General features: G+C 43.2%; 2 protein-coding genes across 3 annotated transcripts in view; both read right to left on the bottom strand.

Annotated features, from left to right (window-relative positions):
- Positions 1-1,407: 1,407 nt before the first annotated feature.
- On the bottom strand, positions 1,408-10,196 carry lrp11 (low density lipoprotein receptor-related protein 11). Its single transcript, XM_036549418.1, has 9 exons — positions 9,355-10,196; positions 8,692-8,849; positions 6,602-6,743; positions 5,244-5,369; positions 4,108-4,341; positions 3,217-3,387; positions 2,906-2,962; positions 2,487-2,588; positions 1,408-1,613 (listed from the first exon to the last, which is right to left on the bottom strand). Exons 1-9 carry the CDS (start codon positions 9,959-9,961, stop codon positions 1,459-1,461), a joined length of 1,752 nt encoding a protein of 583 aa, XP_036405311.1. The 5' UTR covers positions 9,962-10,196; the 3' UTR covers positions 1,408-1,458.
- Positions 10,197-12,354: 2,158 nt separating this feature from the next.
- Positions 12,355-18,179, bottom strand: part of map3k5 (mitogen-activated protein kinase kinase kinase 5) — a 48,670-nt gene continuing 42,845 nt past the window's right edge. For both annotated transcript variants that reach the window (XM_036549464.1, XM_036549463.1), the window contains exons 23-30: positions 17,645-17,813; positions 17,361-17,546; positions 16,067-16,172; positions 15,247-15,490; positions 14,067-14,179; positions 13,492-13,604; positions 12,897-12,973; positions 12,355-12,716 (exon numbers count right to left, since the gene is read on the bottom strand). In XM_036549464.1, the coding sequence (XP_036405357.1) occupies positions 12,656-12,716; positions 12,897-12,973; positions 13,492-13,604; positions 14,067-14,179; positions 15,247-15,490; positions 16,067-16,172; positions 17,361-17,546; positions 17,645-17,813 (1,069 nt within the window). In that variant the 3' untranslated portion in view covers positions 12,355-12,655. The remainder of the gene's footprint in view (positions 12,717-12,896; positions 12,974-13,491; positions 13,605-14,066; positions 14,180-15,246; positions 15,491-16,066; positions 16,173-17,360; positions 17,547-17,644; positions 17,814-18,179) is intronic.

The following is an 18,179-nucleotide window of genomic DNA, read 5'->3' on the forward strand; positions in this document are numbered from 1 at the left end:
ACAATTTTTAAGCCAGAATCACCACTTATTTTGCCAGCACTTCATGTTGTCATTGGTGAATTGATGTCAGATTGCTGTCATTTGGGTTTGTAAGTCTCCAGTGACCTTCACGTAAGGGAATATGTTAAAAGTGAAGGAGCAGGAGGAGAGTGTTTCCAAACTTATAACACTGGCAGGAGCAGCATTCTTAGAATAGGTGTTGGCTGTAATAACTCACACAGCAATGATCACGCTGCCTTTCTACTTTAAGAGGATCTTAAGGTGTCACAATGTTGTAATAAACTGATGCATAACAGGATAACGAATTTTATTTTTTTTTTAAATAGATGTGCGTACAGACTTCACAATTTGTAGATCTACATACATTTACATTTTATAATTTATAGGTATATATATTCATAGAGAATAGAGAGCAACAACTGTTACTACAGTAACATCATTGGCAATTTCAACAATAGAAAATGCAAAAAAAAAAAAAGCAGAGCATGATACCAAGGCTAGAAGGCTTGTCTGGAATCAAGTCAGGGTGGGTGGGTTTACTTGTCTTGTCAACAACTATACAATGTAAAATATAGCAGTTAGGGAAACAAGACCAACATCGCCACATAGGAAAGCTTGATTTGGTAACCTCTACTGTTGTAGGTTCATTCACTCTTCAAGAAGCTGAAAAATGAAGAGCTACATGATCACAAATTCCTTCTAGATGGTGGTTAGATGAAATATATATACCCTGGAGCTACTCCTGTTTCTTCAGAATAAAAAAACAGGCCTGTGTAATGTACTTGATATCCCTGAGGGGCAGGAACCTTTAGCAGCAGTATGGAGTGAAGCTTTCTGTTTCTGTTATTCACAAGGCTAAGAACTGAAATATTCACTCTGAAATTTAGAGTAAAGTCAGGATCAGCACATCTGATATGGAGTGAGTTATCCTTTATCACGAAAATAGATTTGGACTTTTAACATTGGCTAATTTTTTAGAGATTTCAGCCTCTTCCATTTGAAGGGTTGGGTGTATGGTACAAGGGCACAACACCACCACCCAGTGACATTTGTGGGTAATTATTTAAATTTCAGAGGAGAAATGGGAGTGGGAGGTGGGGTGGGGCTGGAGGCACAGAAAAGGCACACCCAAACCAGGCACACTGAAAGGTACACAGAGACATTAACAGGAATAGGTTGTAAGGGACCCTTCTTCCTCTTACAGGGTCCATATGACTACAGCCTGCCCCCTGTCAGGTTTGTGGTGATGCTGTCTGAAGAGATGGTCAGTCAACATTGGAAAAAAAGGGGTATCGGTCCACCAAAGCAGAGAGTTGCTTGGACACTCCCCACTACAGCCAGCAGAGAGGATACAGAAGCAGCTGATTTACGATTGGCTCTGTGAACGGCAGGTGACGTGTGGGTAATTTCGTGGAACCCTGGGAATTCAGAACAGAAGCTGGCTTCCCTGCCCGTCTGCTACAGGTACATTCCGTTGATGAGGTAGTCTGACTCCTCGGAGGTGATTGGCCGAGCCTTTTTCAGCTTGTGTCGCACCAAGCGCAGACGGCAGCCAACCATTAGAAGCAGCAGGGCAGTGATTATCAGGCCCAGGGCCAGTGGAAGGATTGCACCTACAGGGGGCAACAGAGAGTAACACAACCTTTTTGAACATTCCATCAATTATCAGTTTATTGTGAATATTCAGACTTCATACACAATAATTGTTAGTTTCTTCTGATAATGGTAATAATAGTATGAAGTATCCCCATAAAGACTACAGCGGGAAAACTAAAACTGAAAAAGTTTGGAATTCAAGTGGAAAACTCTTAGAAAAAGAAAATATTTTATATGATGTGTATATCTGAGGATTTTGCATTTTTTTTTCTTTAATGGATATGTCCATCCACCATTTTTCATTTCAATTCTAATCAGAGGAGTTCAAGTAGAGTAGGTACAGCTACAATCTTCTTGCTAATGACTTGCATAAACAACACACTCCAATCTGTAATGTACGTAAGGCAGAGACGTCAGTAAGAAGAGGTCAGCAACCTGAAATGCCTATTTTTTTTTTTTTTTTTTAAGTTTTCTTGTTCTAAGCATTCAGTTCTGTGAAAATGTTACTACATGTGATGCCCGCTTTAGCTCTATGAACCTGAAGGTGTAAGTTCTAAGTCTGTTAAACAGTTGTTGGGTGCTTGGCTCCTATTAACTAACAAATGACAGCACCTTCATTTGAATGGTAGAAAGATTAATACTGCTAATAATACTAAAGTGGCTGCAGCCGCTGAATAGTGACTGTTCTTGATACATTATTCTTCCTACACTTGTTCTTGTACTTGTTACATTAAATGGTGGTTATCTTTGCCTGTGCTGTATGGTCATTACTGTTGCTCTTGCTGTCTATTGCTTGTTGTGCATGGAACCACATCCTATGGTGGTGCTCAGAGCTTTACGCATACATTAATGTATTGATTATGTGAAGTGCAATATTCTGGGTTTCAGACCTGACTCGGGGACGGGATGTCCTCCTAAAACAGGATAGGGTTTAGACACTGGAACCTCACTCTCCGCTTTCTCCTTGGAAATGGCCACCCGGGGTGGATCCGCTACAGATACAGTTCGAAAATAAAAAAGGGCATTTAAAAAGAATTATTACATCAGCTAATGAAAAATGTGTGCAATCAGAATAGCTAAAAGTGTAATAGTTTCTTGAGGTATTAATATTTTAAAACAACAGATTTTGTGTAATATTTTATTGTATTTATGTCCTGCATTGTGAGAATCTCTTCATAAAGGAATCTCTGAAATTTTTATCAATATTATTACTAGTACTTAGTACTTATTAGTACTTAATTAGTATTATTAGTGTATTATTACTGACACTGTATGGCACAGAACAGCAGGCAGTGAGGTGGAAACTTACGCGTCTGTGTGCGTACACTGGGTGGAGGAGCCGTGGTGGGCTTCTGTTTGACAGGAACTGAAATGAATCAACATCTGTGTTCATAATTCTCATGGGTGTGGTAACATTCAGTTGAACAAAGGCCATAATTACATTAAAACATAATGCATGACAGATGATCTAATAGCATGCTGTTTAACAGCATGTGTAAAATTTCAAGCCACTGTTTAAAAATAATGTTTCAAATTTCCACAGATTTCATTTCACATATATAATAGAACACTAATCTGTTACAATTTCAGTAGAGGAAAGGAAAAAGAGAGAAACCCCACCTGGTTTCTGTACGCATTCCGCGTTGCAGTCTGCCTCCTGCAGGAAGTTATTGTCGTTGCCCTTGCAGCCCCCATAGATGAAGTGCTTGCACACCCCAGCCACCGGGTCATAGTACCACCGGGGGAAAATGCCTTTGCAGGGTCCGACAGCAGGGGGCGCTAAGCAGTGATCTGATAAGTACAGAAATCGGGTAAAAGGAAAAGTTTCCCTCGGCCCCTCCCTTTCTTAACAGTAAGAAGATCTGATGGTGGGATACAGAGGGACTTTGTTCACGGACTCCAGGGAACAGGAGTGTAGAGCCCTGCTCTCGTATTACAGAACAGCCCCTTACTGTTTCCCTCATTCAGAGTCTAATCTACCGCTGTGCTGAGACACGCTGAATAATAATACCAGTCTTTAGCCCCCTGTGGAGAGTATCTCTTCCCTTATCTGAGAGTTAAGAGAGCATGACTCCGAAATGAGTCACGCTTCACTTGGGAAGTTAAAATTTGGTTATTTTTAAATAATGATCCTATTTATTTTGCAAACACATTGTAAAGGTGCTTAATGTGTTTATCCATCAGAAAACCCTATGAAGAAAGTCTTAGACTTAATCCAAAACCTAATCCAAAACTCTACACCAAACCCAAACTATACACCTAACCAGTCCTAAAAGTCCCCCCAAACGTATATGTTCACAAGAAAGGTTAACTCATATATAGATTATATCAATGACAGTCTATGATAAGTCCACAAATGCAGTAGCCCTAAATGAAAGTGACACCCTGACATAAATTTCTTCTATTCTAAATTATACTCATATAGCAGTCACTGTCTGACCAGGACTTTGAAGCCAGCTGGACCAACTCCATTGCAGGCCCGCATGCGTCTACCTTAACAGAACGTGGTACCTGGACTTGCCCTGCCGTCCTGACTGCTGGGAGCGTGAGGCAGGGGGCGGGGGTTTCCCCTTTCCTGGGATTCAGCGAAGGGATTGGGGTCCTCCATGCTCTTCTTGCTCCCGTCCATGTACATTGTGCGGTCTTCTTCCTCTTCCTCCTCTGCCTCCTCCTTGCGGTGGGTCACGGGTCTCGCCATACTTGGCAACCTGGAGGAGTGTGTCACAGCTTTCCGGTTCCCGTCAACTGGAGAAGCAGGAGGGAGAGGATTTCGAATAAAGACACAGCATGCACACATGCACACACGTGTCCATAAACACATGCACACGTGCACACGCACACACACACGCGCACACACACACACACACACACACACATACACACACACACACACACACGTGTCTAAACACCAGCAATGCAGTCCTCACGGATGGGATCTCAGAGTTATCATTCATTGCTCATTCACCATGAATGGATACACTTCTGTTCTCTTGTGCTGGAAGTTGCTCTGGATAAGAGTGTCTGTTAAATGAATGTACTGTAATGTAATGTAAAAGTATACCATGGCCCTCATTGCGAATTTCTTTCAGATACGAAGTACCTACTGCTCATTAGAAAGGTGATTTTGCCACATCAATAGCTGACAAGCACAGGCTGCTCAGACACAAAAACAGGAGTTCTGTTTGTGCTTCTGCTTACATGGCTGAGACAAACTGCCAAAAGAGTGAAGAGACACCAACAGAAACCATAAGCGAGATCCACGGCAAGCGACTTCATTATACAGCCAGTGAGAGCAGGCGCATGCTATACGATCAGGTTTTGACTAAACGTGATGACCTGATGACCCCCAGGTAAAAAAACCCTCAATAATTACCTAAAAAAAGAGCTTTTCCTATAGCTAGTGCTTAATGTTCAGCGGATGTCCAAACCTTAGTAGTCTAATGAAAGTAGCCAGAAACTTTGTGAAGGCAGTAGAAGGATTCCATGTAGGTAACATGAAATCGCTGAAACAAAATCACAGGAACTGTAAGCGAGATGCAAGGTGAGCGGCTTCACGAGGCAGCTGAGGAGAACAGGCCCACTGTATACTCTCAGGTTTTGGCCAAATGGAGGGGCGGCTCTCTCGGCCTCGGCGCCTGCTGACTCACAGTTCTGGCAGAAGGCCTCGTCGGAGCGGTCAGGGCACTGCTGCTTTCCGTCGCAGGCGTAGGTGATGTCGATGCAGCAGCCGTCGTCACACATGAACTGGTAGCGGGAACAGCGGCCCATGCAGACTGTGGAGGGGGGAGGGGGGGGGGAGACACCTGGGCTCAGAATTCCACCAGGTATGGTGAACACACGCAGGTATGGTAAACGCAGACCCCGAGACCCCACGACCCCCAGCACCTCACCTCACCTCTGCTGATCCACGTTTAAAAAACCCTCAATCATTACCATAAAAGCCTTTCCTATGGCTAGTGCTTAATTTTCAGTGGATGTCCAAACCTTGGTAGTCTAATAGTAGCCAAAAGTTTTGTCAACGCAGTAGAAGAATTCCATATGTGGAAAAAATATAACAATATAACAAAAACTGTGGGACTGCCTTAGAGATGGCATTTTCAGTTTTTCAAAGCATGGCCTTCAACATCACTGTTGTTTCCAGTGCATAGATCTGTCACCACAATCCCATGCAGAGAAGAAGGGAGATTAATCAGAAATCACATTAAATTTCCATTTTTGCATTAAAATCCTCCTCTGGGGATTTAATTTTCATTAACATAGACCCATGGTTAGAACATCTTGTCACTCTGTTGGAGTGACCTTCAAGCTGAATGAACATTGTCCATGATCTTCATCCATTAATTATTTTATCTGTAAAAAGATCATGATGATTTAATTTTTCATTCCTACCCTGGGGAAGACAGAGAAATAGCCATGTATCCCCTGACATAAACCTCAGCCACTTTACCTGTTTCACTGAGTATCTATTTTCACATGCATTGGGGAAAAAAAGCTTCAGTAATTACATTGTAACATTACATTTTGTTGTAACATTATATTACATTGGAAAAATCAATCCCAATTTGGCTTCAGTTACAAAATAATGAGTATCTACTTGGGAATCACATTTTAATAATAAGACTTAGTTCTCTGTGATAAAGTCTAGTAAATAACCACTGAAACATCACAAAACACATTGGCTGATTCTAATTCAAGGAATAAGAAATATGAGGGATTAGTCAGAGTAAAACAACATAAGGATTACTTTACATTGTAATGATTACTTCACAACATAAAGATTACAGTCCAAGGATTACTTTACCATATAAGGATTACTGTACAATGTAAGGCTTACTTTACAATATAAGGATTACTTTACAACATAAAGATTACAGTCCGAGGATTACTTTACCATATAAGGATTACTGTACAATGTAAGGATTACTTTGCAAAATAAGGATTAATTTAAGATATAAGGAATACTTTATAATGTAAACATTACTTTATGATGTAAGCTTTACTTTACCTTCTGCTTGATGTTCAGGTGGCAGCACCGTGATGGTGACATTGTCTGAGCTCTTCTGTCCCACAGTGTCTGTGACTGTCATCTGGAAGGAGTATGAGCCCTCCTGCAGGCCACTAATCTTCAGAATCCCAGGCTGGGTCACCTGCAGAGAACGAGAGACACCAGCGCTTCAGAAACTCACCCCACACAGCATGTGTTTAACATACATTCTATCATACAGCAACGCAGCCTTGTAGCTGAGATCCATATGTGTTGCAAGCATAATTTAACTGGTTTGGTCACCATGTGGTTGTAGTGTTTGCCCTGACCCCAAAAGGTTGTGGATTACACTAACATTGTTTTTTCAAAGGTTTTTCAAATGATCTCTCTCTATTTGGTAGTCAGCATTAAAAGTAATTGTGAAGCAGGGTGATGGTCCTACGACAGACTGCTATCCAGCTCATTCACATCAAACTGCTTAATGTTACGTATGGGGATACAGGAAAGTAGGCTACATGGCCACCCTGTGAGTGCCTGAAGCTCAGACATGGATGTTATTAAGAAAGAAACATAATAAAATTATGAATGGAGTTGGACATTTGGAGAGTGACAGACATGCTGGCCGTACAGAGGTTTTAGAAGTATAGTCTATAACGCCTACTCTCAGAGAGCAGTATCAGTCTCAATCACAACATCAGTATCAGTCATGCTGTATAGGTTTGTAACTTCATGCTTTTATGACTACACGATAAGAAATTAATCAAGAATCTGTGTTCCATGGCTCCTGAGTGGCACAGTCAGCGAGGTGCTTGTCTTGAGTGCAGGCTGACACCTGGGTTTGATCCCAGTCCTGTCACCAGCTAACAATGACTAGAACCCCCACAGTGGTGCAACAATTGTCTTTGCTCCACTAGGATAGGTGTGGCAGGCATTTCTCAGTAGGGTTTTCTCATCCCTATTCTCTCTCAGGTACTCTGCGACTTGTCAAGCACCCGTGACATCAGATAACGCCAGTGGAGCCACACCTATCCTCAGGCAGGTGCTTACTTTGCTGTATTGCACTGTGGGACTAGCTGTTGGGTGCATGAGGGTATGCTGTAGGACTGGAGCATTTTTTTCTCTTTCCAACATGAGTGCAAAGGTTATCACAGTAAGACAAAGCAAATATGCAATTGCTGATTCTAAGAATGGTTGCATGAAAAAGAAAAAAAACATTAAAAAAGTGTGTGTGTGTGTGTGTGTGTGAGTGAGTTACATATTTGATTTGTACCAAGAATCCAAAATTCCGAGTACCCAAAAAAACTTTATTTAGATTACCCACTAAATTATAAGGTAAGGAACAACTTAAAGTGTACTTATTTTGCAGTTTAATGTTGCTTTTATACAGTTTGGTGTGTGCAAGCTCAACTGCCTCTGCTCATGACAAACTGAAGGCCCCAATATGGCTGAAACATCAACGGATTACAGCAAAATAAAGACGTATGTTATTTTCTATGAGCAAGAGATGAGCTCTTTGCTCCTGGCAATTTTCAGTTACGTAAACATGCATTGTGTACGCCTATAGTGCAGCTACCATAACAGAGAGGCTTTTAGGGAAATTTATAAGAGAGAAATTACTGGAGGTAAGCATTCAATTCACAAATAGGGGCCTGTGAGTGTTTTCCTTTTAAAAACCCTTTGTCAGTCCCATCTTTCACGTCAGTGTGGGGGCGGGAAAAAGATAACACAGCCCTTCTAAAAGCAAAAGAGTCCTCCGTGTTAACGGAAAAGGCACGGTTACAACCCTTTGCACCTGCCGGGAGACAGCGACCCACAATGAGGCTTTTGTTCTGAGGGCGAATGCATAATAGCCTCTTATCTTCATCAGCGCAGCACTTTCTAAACGAGTCCAGCTCTCTCCCTCTTCAAATGTATTCAGTCTCCATCTGGAAGGCTGCTAAATGCAGGCTAATACAAACACACTGACCTGCTTCTCTGTGTGAACAGTTCAGAGCTCTGATGCTCTGTAAAGACGCAAGCATCAAGTCTGTTTATGAGTGTGAACAAAAAAGACCAGCTGATGATGGTTTTAACCTCATCAACAGATTAACATAAACAGGAGTTGCATTTACCTTCATGACGACTGAGGGGTCCCCCTTGATCAAGGCCCACTCATAGCGGTTGACTCCGTGGTCATCCACGCTGTCCCGGCCGTCCAACACGGCCCAGTCGGTGGGAAGCTGGATCACCACGTCCTGACCAGCATTGCTACGGGGAGGCTCGTCCACCTCTGCGTTTGGGGGAAAAGCAATCACTGTTAAACACCTCTGACGCCTCCCACACACCCTAGGCCAGACTGAATCTAAATTTAAATACAATGAGGCAATCATTAACCTAGTGTAAACAACCATCCTGTGGGGCTTAATAACCGGATTTGTTTTATGCCTCTGTCGATGTTTTAGCTTTGAACATCCACAATATTTGGTATTCAAAACGTGACACACATTAATTCAAATGTTCTGGTGCCAAATGAATTCATGTCAATGACTGTTCTTCAGGTGTAAAATAGGAAACCAACGGAAACATCCTACAGCACACTCAGTTAACTTACAGAGCGGTCAGGCTTCAAAGAGTATGGCACATGCTTGTCTGGAAACAGCAGGTGTCCAAAGCAAAACATTTTCTGACGTCTCAACAGTTAAACAGAAATACTTTTCGCAGTACGTGGCAACAGTAACCGAGAACCAAACGGGTTGCCACAATCATTATCAGCATAATTTGTTCTAATTACACACCTTGTGATGTTTGGTCATCCGAAAGTGCACCCTGGGGCATCTTTACTGAGTTTGTCTGTTTAGTGAAATCTGCGTGGGAACTTGCCGGGCTGGTGTAACCACTGGTGTTGTGGACTCGACTGTAGGTGCTGTACCCTTGCTGCATAGAGAACGTACAGACGTTTTTATTCCTGTACGTGCAGTTGAAGAGGAAGCAGCTCAGACTGTCCTCCGACTGCTCCAGGTCTTCCTGCACCACCGCCACGGTGCAGCGCGGGTCGGCGCAGCAGGCGTGCAGGCAGTCCCTCCAGCTGTACACCCGAGTGGGCGCCGTCAGAAAGGTAGCGCCCTGCTCGATGGAGTCCTTCGCCCGGATGATGTGCTCCTCGATGGCGCTGAAGCCGTTCAGGCACGCGTCCCTGAGCCCGTCTTCCCGTCGCAGCGCCTGGTCCTGCTGGAGCTGTTTGCGAAATTCCTCCAGGAGCTCCTCCACCCCGGAGATCTTGGATTTTATATCCGAAATCTGCGAAGACTTGGCCAAAATCGCGTTTATCCCCCACAACAGGGCAACGCAGACAATGAGTCGCTGGTGATGCGGAGCCCAAGACAGCATATTTACGCAGTTCATTTACTCTGCTATAATTAACTATGCCGAATCAAATTCCTCTCATATTCGAACACTTAGCGTACAGTTCCAGCATCGGAGAAAACGGAACACTCTACATAAAAAATAATTCGGATTCCGTGTTCTCCCCTGTCGCAGGTGAGCCCCTTTTGTCCTCCGCAGTGATGTAAGCAGAGCCTTGATTAGCAATATGGTGGTACCGCACCGCGTACAGCACTGGCGAGGAGTGACAGCTCCATCCAGCGATTGGAAATCCACGCAGCCAACCTGACGTCATCCGTGCGTCGAGGATGCAGGCTCCCTCTCCGCGCAGCCACCTGTTCGTTGCACTGTCTGCGTAGACGCGTGCTGATTTCATAGCGATCTGAAATGACGATCTGTGTTTCTCCATGATGAACAGAAATGCCGTGTTGTGGTAGTACTTGGTATAGAAACGATCTGACACAATAATAATACAAAAAGCCTTAAATGTGGAGATGTTCGCTCGACAATTAAAGATATATCTTGGGACATGAATGCATTCATTATCCTATAATACATTCCTAGATTTGGATAATTTTATTATTGGGATAATAATGGTCTTTTCACAACCATTGCTCAGTTTTCATGTATTCATCACATAACGAATATGCCTATTGCTTTTTTTTATGAAGATGGATTGGTCTGATATACATTTCTGTTCTCTGGTGATGTCCCTATTCCAACATCAAAGCAACAGCGAGGGTTGCTTTCATTTGTAAATGGCAATTTACATCGGTCACGCATTCCCAGACCCTTCAAAGCCATGTCATTTCATACATACACGTCCAGCAAATAATTATTCAGCATAATTAATAACCATTCGAAACAAACAACTGGTTTGAATGGATACTTGATCAATTGTATAGCATATCTGGTATAAGAATCTTTCATGGTTTTGGGCCATTCTACTGAAGAATATACAGCTGTCTGGAGAGAAGCGGGCTGAAAACGACTGATTAATTTCACCGAATACACTACAAACACTCAAAGCACGTACAGTACGCGAAAGCTAGGTCAGGACGCAAATGTGATGCCATTAAAACGCGAAATCCACGAGAAAGCAGCCACTTCACCAACTTTATATGTTTTAGAATTCACACTTTTATTTCACAGTTAATTTTGAAGACACTTAGATTATTATATAATAATATTATATCTGTACAAATACTCTCATTAGTTAATCATAGGTGAAAGTTTGAATAAGAGCGAAGTGAACATTTCTTAACAATGCATTTAAACAGTAGAGTTTCAAAGCATAGGAGTTAGAATTAGTCAGTATATTGATTTGCATTTAGACACACCCTTTCATGTGCTTAAACAGAAATGTGCATGAAAATTCAATATGAAATAATTATTCAAATTTTAGGTAAGTATTTACATATTTTAGGGTATACAGACCATGCACAGAAAACACCATGCCAAGACTACATAACTGTGCATAATGTACAGCAGAAATACAATTGTTTGTCAATAAACACTCTCTGCACATGTTATTTGTGTATGAAACAGACTGTCACTCAGTTGCACTGAGTATCGTATTATAAAAAGTGGCGTGTAAACGTATCGTGCGACTTTTGTTCCACTGTTTGTACTGACATCACTGAAAAACACAGCTCTTCTTTGATCCATTATTTGATATAATATCCTGGCTGATCTTTCGTGGGATCAGTTTGCAATCATAATAATTATCATCATTTAGCAACATTTCAGTAAAGAAATAAGTTGCTGTTCACATTAAACAGAATATGAGACAAATTAATGTTGGTTAAACATTGTCAATAGGAAAAAAAAAAAAAAAACACAACGTTGGAACTAAACGCAACTCCACCTTATAGCACAAAGGCTACACAGAAAGATACACAAGAATACAGGCAGGCATGTGATTGTTTGGCTAAGGCCCAAAGAAAATTCAATTTTACATACATTTAAATAAAATGTAGTATTAACGGTAAGCAAAAAACAACAATTACAGGAAAAGTTTGTCCTATTTATGATAGTAGATTTTAACATAATTATTACAGTATTCAAAAAAGTATCTGACTACATTTTGTAGGTGTAGCATTAGATACTGTAGTTCAATCATAGTTCAACATTGAATTGTGGTTCTCAGGTCTGTCAAAAAGTTCAGTCTCAGATTTTGTTAAAACATTAAATATAAATTTTTACAATCTATGCATATTTACTATAACTCACCAGATGGAATTCTGTGAATAAAAAAGTAAAAATATTTATTTTGGTAAATTACTACAATTTTCTTTTTGAAGTACCAGCTAAATGGTGTTGTAACTGTGACTACCTATACTCCAATAACAGTTGCATTAATTTACCTTCACATATAATATAGCCATTTACTGGAACTATAAAACCAGCTTCATGTTGAAATAATATGTACCCATAACTCCAATAATTTGCTTCACTAATGGAGTATACCCCAAAGGAATTAAATACTCAACAAAAATAAGGACACGTAGTATGTTATGCAAATTTCTCAGCTAAATATATGTACAATATGCACTTAACTGGAATGCTTTCTTCATCACCTGATGATATAACATTAGTAGCACTGGGGAGTGAACGTCAGCATTTTGGTCTAATAAATAGTAAGGGCAAAGTGCAGTGATGCAGAGAGAGAGCGCAAGTTCATTCCTGGTCAAAGTCCTCCGCTCCCTGCGGGATTCAGGAAGGTTTCTCTCTGTAGTCTGCGATTGCCTTCCACAGTTTGCACAGGATTCCACCTCTGTAAAACACACGCAAATATGAAGCATTATGCAACCAGCGCGCGAACACCACCGCTGCTGCCCTTCCCATTGAAAAACTTTATTTAGTTCAGGCCACCATTGCTGTCTTGGCTGTTTGAACCATAAACATTACTGCCTGTTTTGACTCTGGGATGAGGGGCAGAGTGAGGTGACATTACCTTAATCTCAAACTCTTCAGGTCATCTCTTGTCACATAGTGAAGCATGTCAGACAGTGTATATTCTTCAGCCAGAATCTTTAAACAGAGGAGGTGGGTGGAGAGATTAAAGATCTTGGTATGCAGTTACAGACAAAGAAACACAGAACCGGTGCAGCTCATTTAGTAAAATGCAATTTACTGACTCTTACGATTATGTTTGATTAACTGCACTCTATTACAGTATATTGTTTTATTGAACCTAACAGACATTTATGAATCTGTACTGTAATGGCCACTGACATGGTGTGTGTTTGGCATGCCCAACTCCATACTCTTCTTGTGGCTCATTTTCTGAAATGTACTTATTTACTTCTTTACTTTAATCAGGATTCTACTGATATTTTTTCAGAGAACTGTCCTATATGCCCTCTCAGATGTGCAGAAATGACTCATGTGTAACTTCCTGTACCTGCTCCTCAAATTAAGCAATACACGAGATCCAAGTGAGCTCAAAGGTGAGGAGGTTAGTGATGCTGTAGTATCCACAATATAGGCAGTGACTTCTGCCACCCACAGCCCATCAGCGGGTTGCCCGGGTGACGGAGGTGACCTACCCTCTCCACGGAGTCCTCGTCAGCGCCATGGACTCTCAGCCAGCTGGCCAGCTCCGTATCACCCTGCTCCACTGAGGAGGGGGTCCGGAGGGTCACTGAGGATGCTGGGGTATCTGTGGGACAGAGTTTGGGAGCGATCAGGACTGTGCTGGCCAAATCCTCACCTCTCTCCTGTCACTCACTACATTACATTACATTACACTGCATGCATTTACCAGACGCTCTTATCCAGAGCAACTTCCAGAACATAAGTGTGTCCATTCAGGTTAAATGAGCAACAGTCAGGGACTCTAGCACCTTTACATAAACACTGAGCTGATGTGTGTGATGTGTGTCCCCTGGGCTGTTGGCTTACTGTCCCTTTTATAAGCCCCCTGACATTACTGGGACGTCTGACCAAGCAGAGGCACAGTGGAAAACAGCCTAATGAACACAAACGTCTTACCTTTGTGCTCAGGTGGGTCTTCTGATTGGCTCATGTGTGAACTATGCGTTCAGGTGATACGAGCGATGCTGATGCTATGGATGTGGGGATGCTGATGCATGTTGCTATGGATTCAGGGACGAGTACTCACCTATGGGCTCAGACCTGGCCCTCAGTAGTTTGATCTCCTGCTCCCTCTCTTCAAGCACCTGCTGCAGGATGGCCTGGTACTCCCGCTCCTTGGCCAGCAGCTCCTCCAGCAACCTGGAGAACAGAGGGCAGAGAGCTGAGGTCAGCGGAGAGGGTACGGGTCTGGTGTGGTCACCACAAAAAAGGGCACAGGTCTGCTGTCAGCGCCACAAGGCTACAGGTCGGCTGTGATCACTGCGCATTCAACAGCTTAGCTGTGGCAGGTATGGAGAGGACAGGTGGCACTGTGCTAAAGCACATCATGTGTGGGCTAATGTCGCTATGTAGTCCGCATGCAGCAAAGGAAAAGCTTGATGTAACGATCATTGCTACTGTCCTGCAAAGTTTGTTTCTTAAAATACAGAACATCACAGACTTGCAGGAAAAATCATTCGGATGTATACCATTTGTGCACAAACAGGTTGTTATGATTACTGAGAAAAAGGGGAAGGTACTGTACATAACGGAAGAGAATGCTGTGTTCTGTTCTTCCTCCTAATCATCCATCTGCAACCTGCCACTTTAATGCAGCAGAGAGCAGGGTTACATGACTAGGGACCTGCCAGCTTCCCAGACACCAATCAGATGATGCATGTGATGCGATCTCAGAATCACTTGGCCCAACATGAACTGTGCAGCAATTCGTGACAGACGAGTGAGGCTTCGGTTACTCCTCTAAAATGGAGGAATCATGCATTTTTAATGACCTGTGGATCCTGAACCCACCAAAGTGCTGAGAGGGAAGTATGCAGACTGGTTCAGAAAAACCATCAATAAACTGATAATTGACAGCATATGATAGATCCACCTATTAAGGGAATAAGAAATCACTTTCACTCATCACTGACAATAAAATCAGGCATTCTACCCTTCCTTTAAGTTTATTAATGCATAGTGCTCCTGAATTTATTGACAGTAATGGCTGTTTATTAATCATGATTATCATGGGATATTATATGGGATAGTATTATATGGGATATTATATGGGATAGTATACAAGTTAAAATAAGATCCGAAATATAAGTTAAAATGTAAAGACTGTAAAATGTGAGAGCAAAGTACTTGCTTCACTGGCATAGCAGACACTTGCTGCGCATGGTTACCATATGAACCATCGTCATGGCGACAGCTTCCCTGCCCACCTGTTGGTCTCCAGCTTCATCCTCCCCAGCTCCATGCTGACGGAGCGCTGGGCGGCGTGAGACTCGTGCGAGACGGTCGAACTGAGCGTGCTCACTCCGGAGGTGGCCACCGTGTCGTCGTGCGGGGCACTGGGCGCCGCCCTGCTCTGGTGGGCGGGGCTTCCCTCTGGCTCCATTTCATCGTCCATGTCCTCCTGGTCGGCCGGGTCGCTCTCGGACGCTAAGCTGAAATGAGGCCTCAGCTCTGTGGGTGGAGAAACCGCAGCAAAGTCACCACCCACAGCAAGACAACAGAGACAATTCATCATTTTACAAAGACACGTCCCTGCCCACAGCAACACAACACAGACAATTCACCATTTTGTCCAGAAAAGTCCTTGCTCACAGCAACACAACACAGAAAATTCACTATTTCATGGCTACACCACACAGAAGCACATGGGCGTCAGTTTATTTTCCAAAGTGGTGGGGATGAAATGGGCCATGACAAAAAGCGTAAATTATGCCTATGCAGAAGCATCATCCTCTACAGCAAAAGACTGCAAAGTCACCAACAACATACAAGAGGAAAGTCACATTCCATGACCAAACATTAAAGGAAAATCTACTGCCTACTGTCTGAGCTTCAAACAGTAGGATTTCCTTTGATATTTTTTTAAACATTCAGACATCATAATGGACTCTAACATCACATTTAAGAAACATATAAAAAGTTCAAACTATAACAATTATTCTGTCAATTTTTAGATTTGTTTGGGATAATCTTGTACTGCTTCTGCAATGACCCAAATGTCGGGGGGTGAAGTTATCGTGCTATTACCTGGCACCAGGATGGTGATGGCGGTCTGCACGGCTTTGCGGATGATATTGTCCAGGGCGAACATCCAGTGAGGCTTAATGTTGTGATTCCGCAGCACTTTGTTCACCTGGTGACAAAGGTGTCCGTAAAAACACAGACCTCACCATCACCCTTTACTCATACACACTGTAACAGGTGATGACAAGGTGTCCACACAAACACAGACCTCACCATCACCCTTCACTCATACACACTACAGCGGTGATGACAAGGTGTCCACACAAACACAGACCTCACCATCACCCTTCACTCATACAAACTACAGCGGTGATGACAAGGTGTCCACACAAACACAGACCTCACCATCACCCTTTACTCATACACACTACAGCGGTGATGACAAGGTGTCCACACAAACACAGACCTCACCATCACCCTTTACTCATACACACTGTAACAGGTGATGACATACCTGTGTGGGTGTGGTCAAAACCAATTTGGCAGCATGTGACTGACAGTTTGCGGAGGGAAGAAGCATGAGAAGACTGTGTGTGCTATCACATGACGTGTGCCTCTTATGACTATAAAACCCAATGTGCTGTATGTGTCCCCAGTGCTTATTTGTGTTAATTAATGGAGTGGCCTCCAGAGACCTCATCACCTCCACCTGGTGACAGCTTCCTCGCCTGTATGAAGTTTGCTACAACGTGCCGAGTAACACACCACACACCAGCTAACCAGGGTTTATATGATAGCTGTGAGAACCAGAGGAATCATCTGTCGTGCTTATGGAACATAAGTAAATCCAAAGGGCTACAAACATGCATGAATAGAACGGTTTAATAAAAACGGTCTGACAAAAACTTCAGATGAAAGACAGAAAGAGAATCATTTGGCAATGCAATGCACATGCAAGGTATTCCCACAAGGGGGCACCAGAGTGCAACTTCAAAAGAATTATATAAGTCCCATAACAAGCCCCAGAACCTGCAAACAGGTCAGCCATTTGAGTGTAATTTGCATGAGTCTGTCAGACAAAGAACAGGGTCAGTCTCCTTTCATGAAGTGCAATTAAGCTGACAAACTTCCCAGTTATCATCTACCCTTAAAGGTCAGGCGTTTTTAACTCGGTTAACTCTTCTCTACCTTCTACTAATAATAACAGTAACAGCAGGTACAAGGTATTAAATGTAATAAAAATGATTTTCAGATATGATACGCAGACCAGTTCTAATTTATTTGTTCAATTCACACTATTTTGCACGCATCACAAGTTAATATTTTATCAACGTTCAAGCTACATCGTGAGACTCACCGCGTCCTGGAAGCCGAACAGCGCCACCTGCAGCTGGCTGATGGCGGTGCTGTCGAAGTCCAGCTCCAGCTTGAGCTGGGAGAGGGTGCTGGCGATGATCTTGCGGTCGGCCATGCGCACAAACTCTCCCAGGCTGACCACCAGCGTGGAGATGTGCTGCCGCTGGAGCGTGGTCTCCTCGGGGCCCTGCGGGGGGACGGGAGGTTTAGAGCGGGGCGGAGGGGTTTTTCGGAGGCCCCCCGGATGACACCTCCCCTCCCCCGGCGGGCCGTGCACCTCCTCACCTGGGTCAGCGCCTCCATGAGGTTGGTCACCACTTTGTCGCGGTCCTCGGTCAGGATGCGGTGCAGCGTGGCCCTCCTCTCGCTGTCCTTCCTCAGCATGAAGAAGCCCGAGTCCTTCTCCTCGGGGGACGGGGGCGCGCTGTGGTCCTCGAAATTCTCCACGGGAATGCTGGGAAAAAAAATGGCGACATGCTGAAATGGAGGATCCAAGAACCAAGAATCCAAGATTTTGACAAAAAATACAAGGTCCTTCACTTCAACTGGACAACTGAAGGCTTTTGCGCCTCATATCCATCCTCTACATTTCACGTTACATGTTATCCATTTACACAGCTGGATATTTACTGAGGCGATTCTGGGTTATAGCACCTTGTCCAAGGATACAGCAGTAGCGCCCCAGCGGGGAATCGAACCAGCAACCTTTGGGTTGTAAGCCCTGCTCCTTACCACTATGCTACACTGCTGCCCTTAACAAAATAAACTGAGCTGTGACATATGAACAGGAAAGCCAGGGCGACCTGCAATGCTGCGAGTC

This window comes from Megalops cyprinoides, chromosome 17 (assembly GCF_013368585.1).
Source record: "Megalops cyprinoides isolate fMegCyp1 chromosome 17, fMegCyp1.pri, whole genome shotgun sequence".
Taxonomy (NCBI): Eukaryota; Metazoa; Chordata; class Actinopteri; order Elopiformes; family Megalopidae; genus Megalops; species Megalops cyprinoides.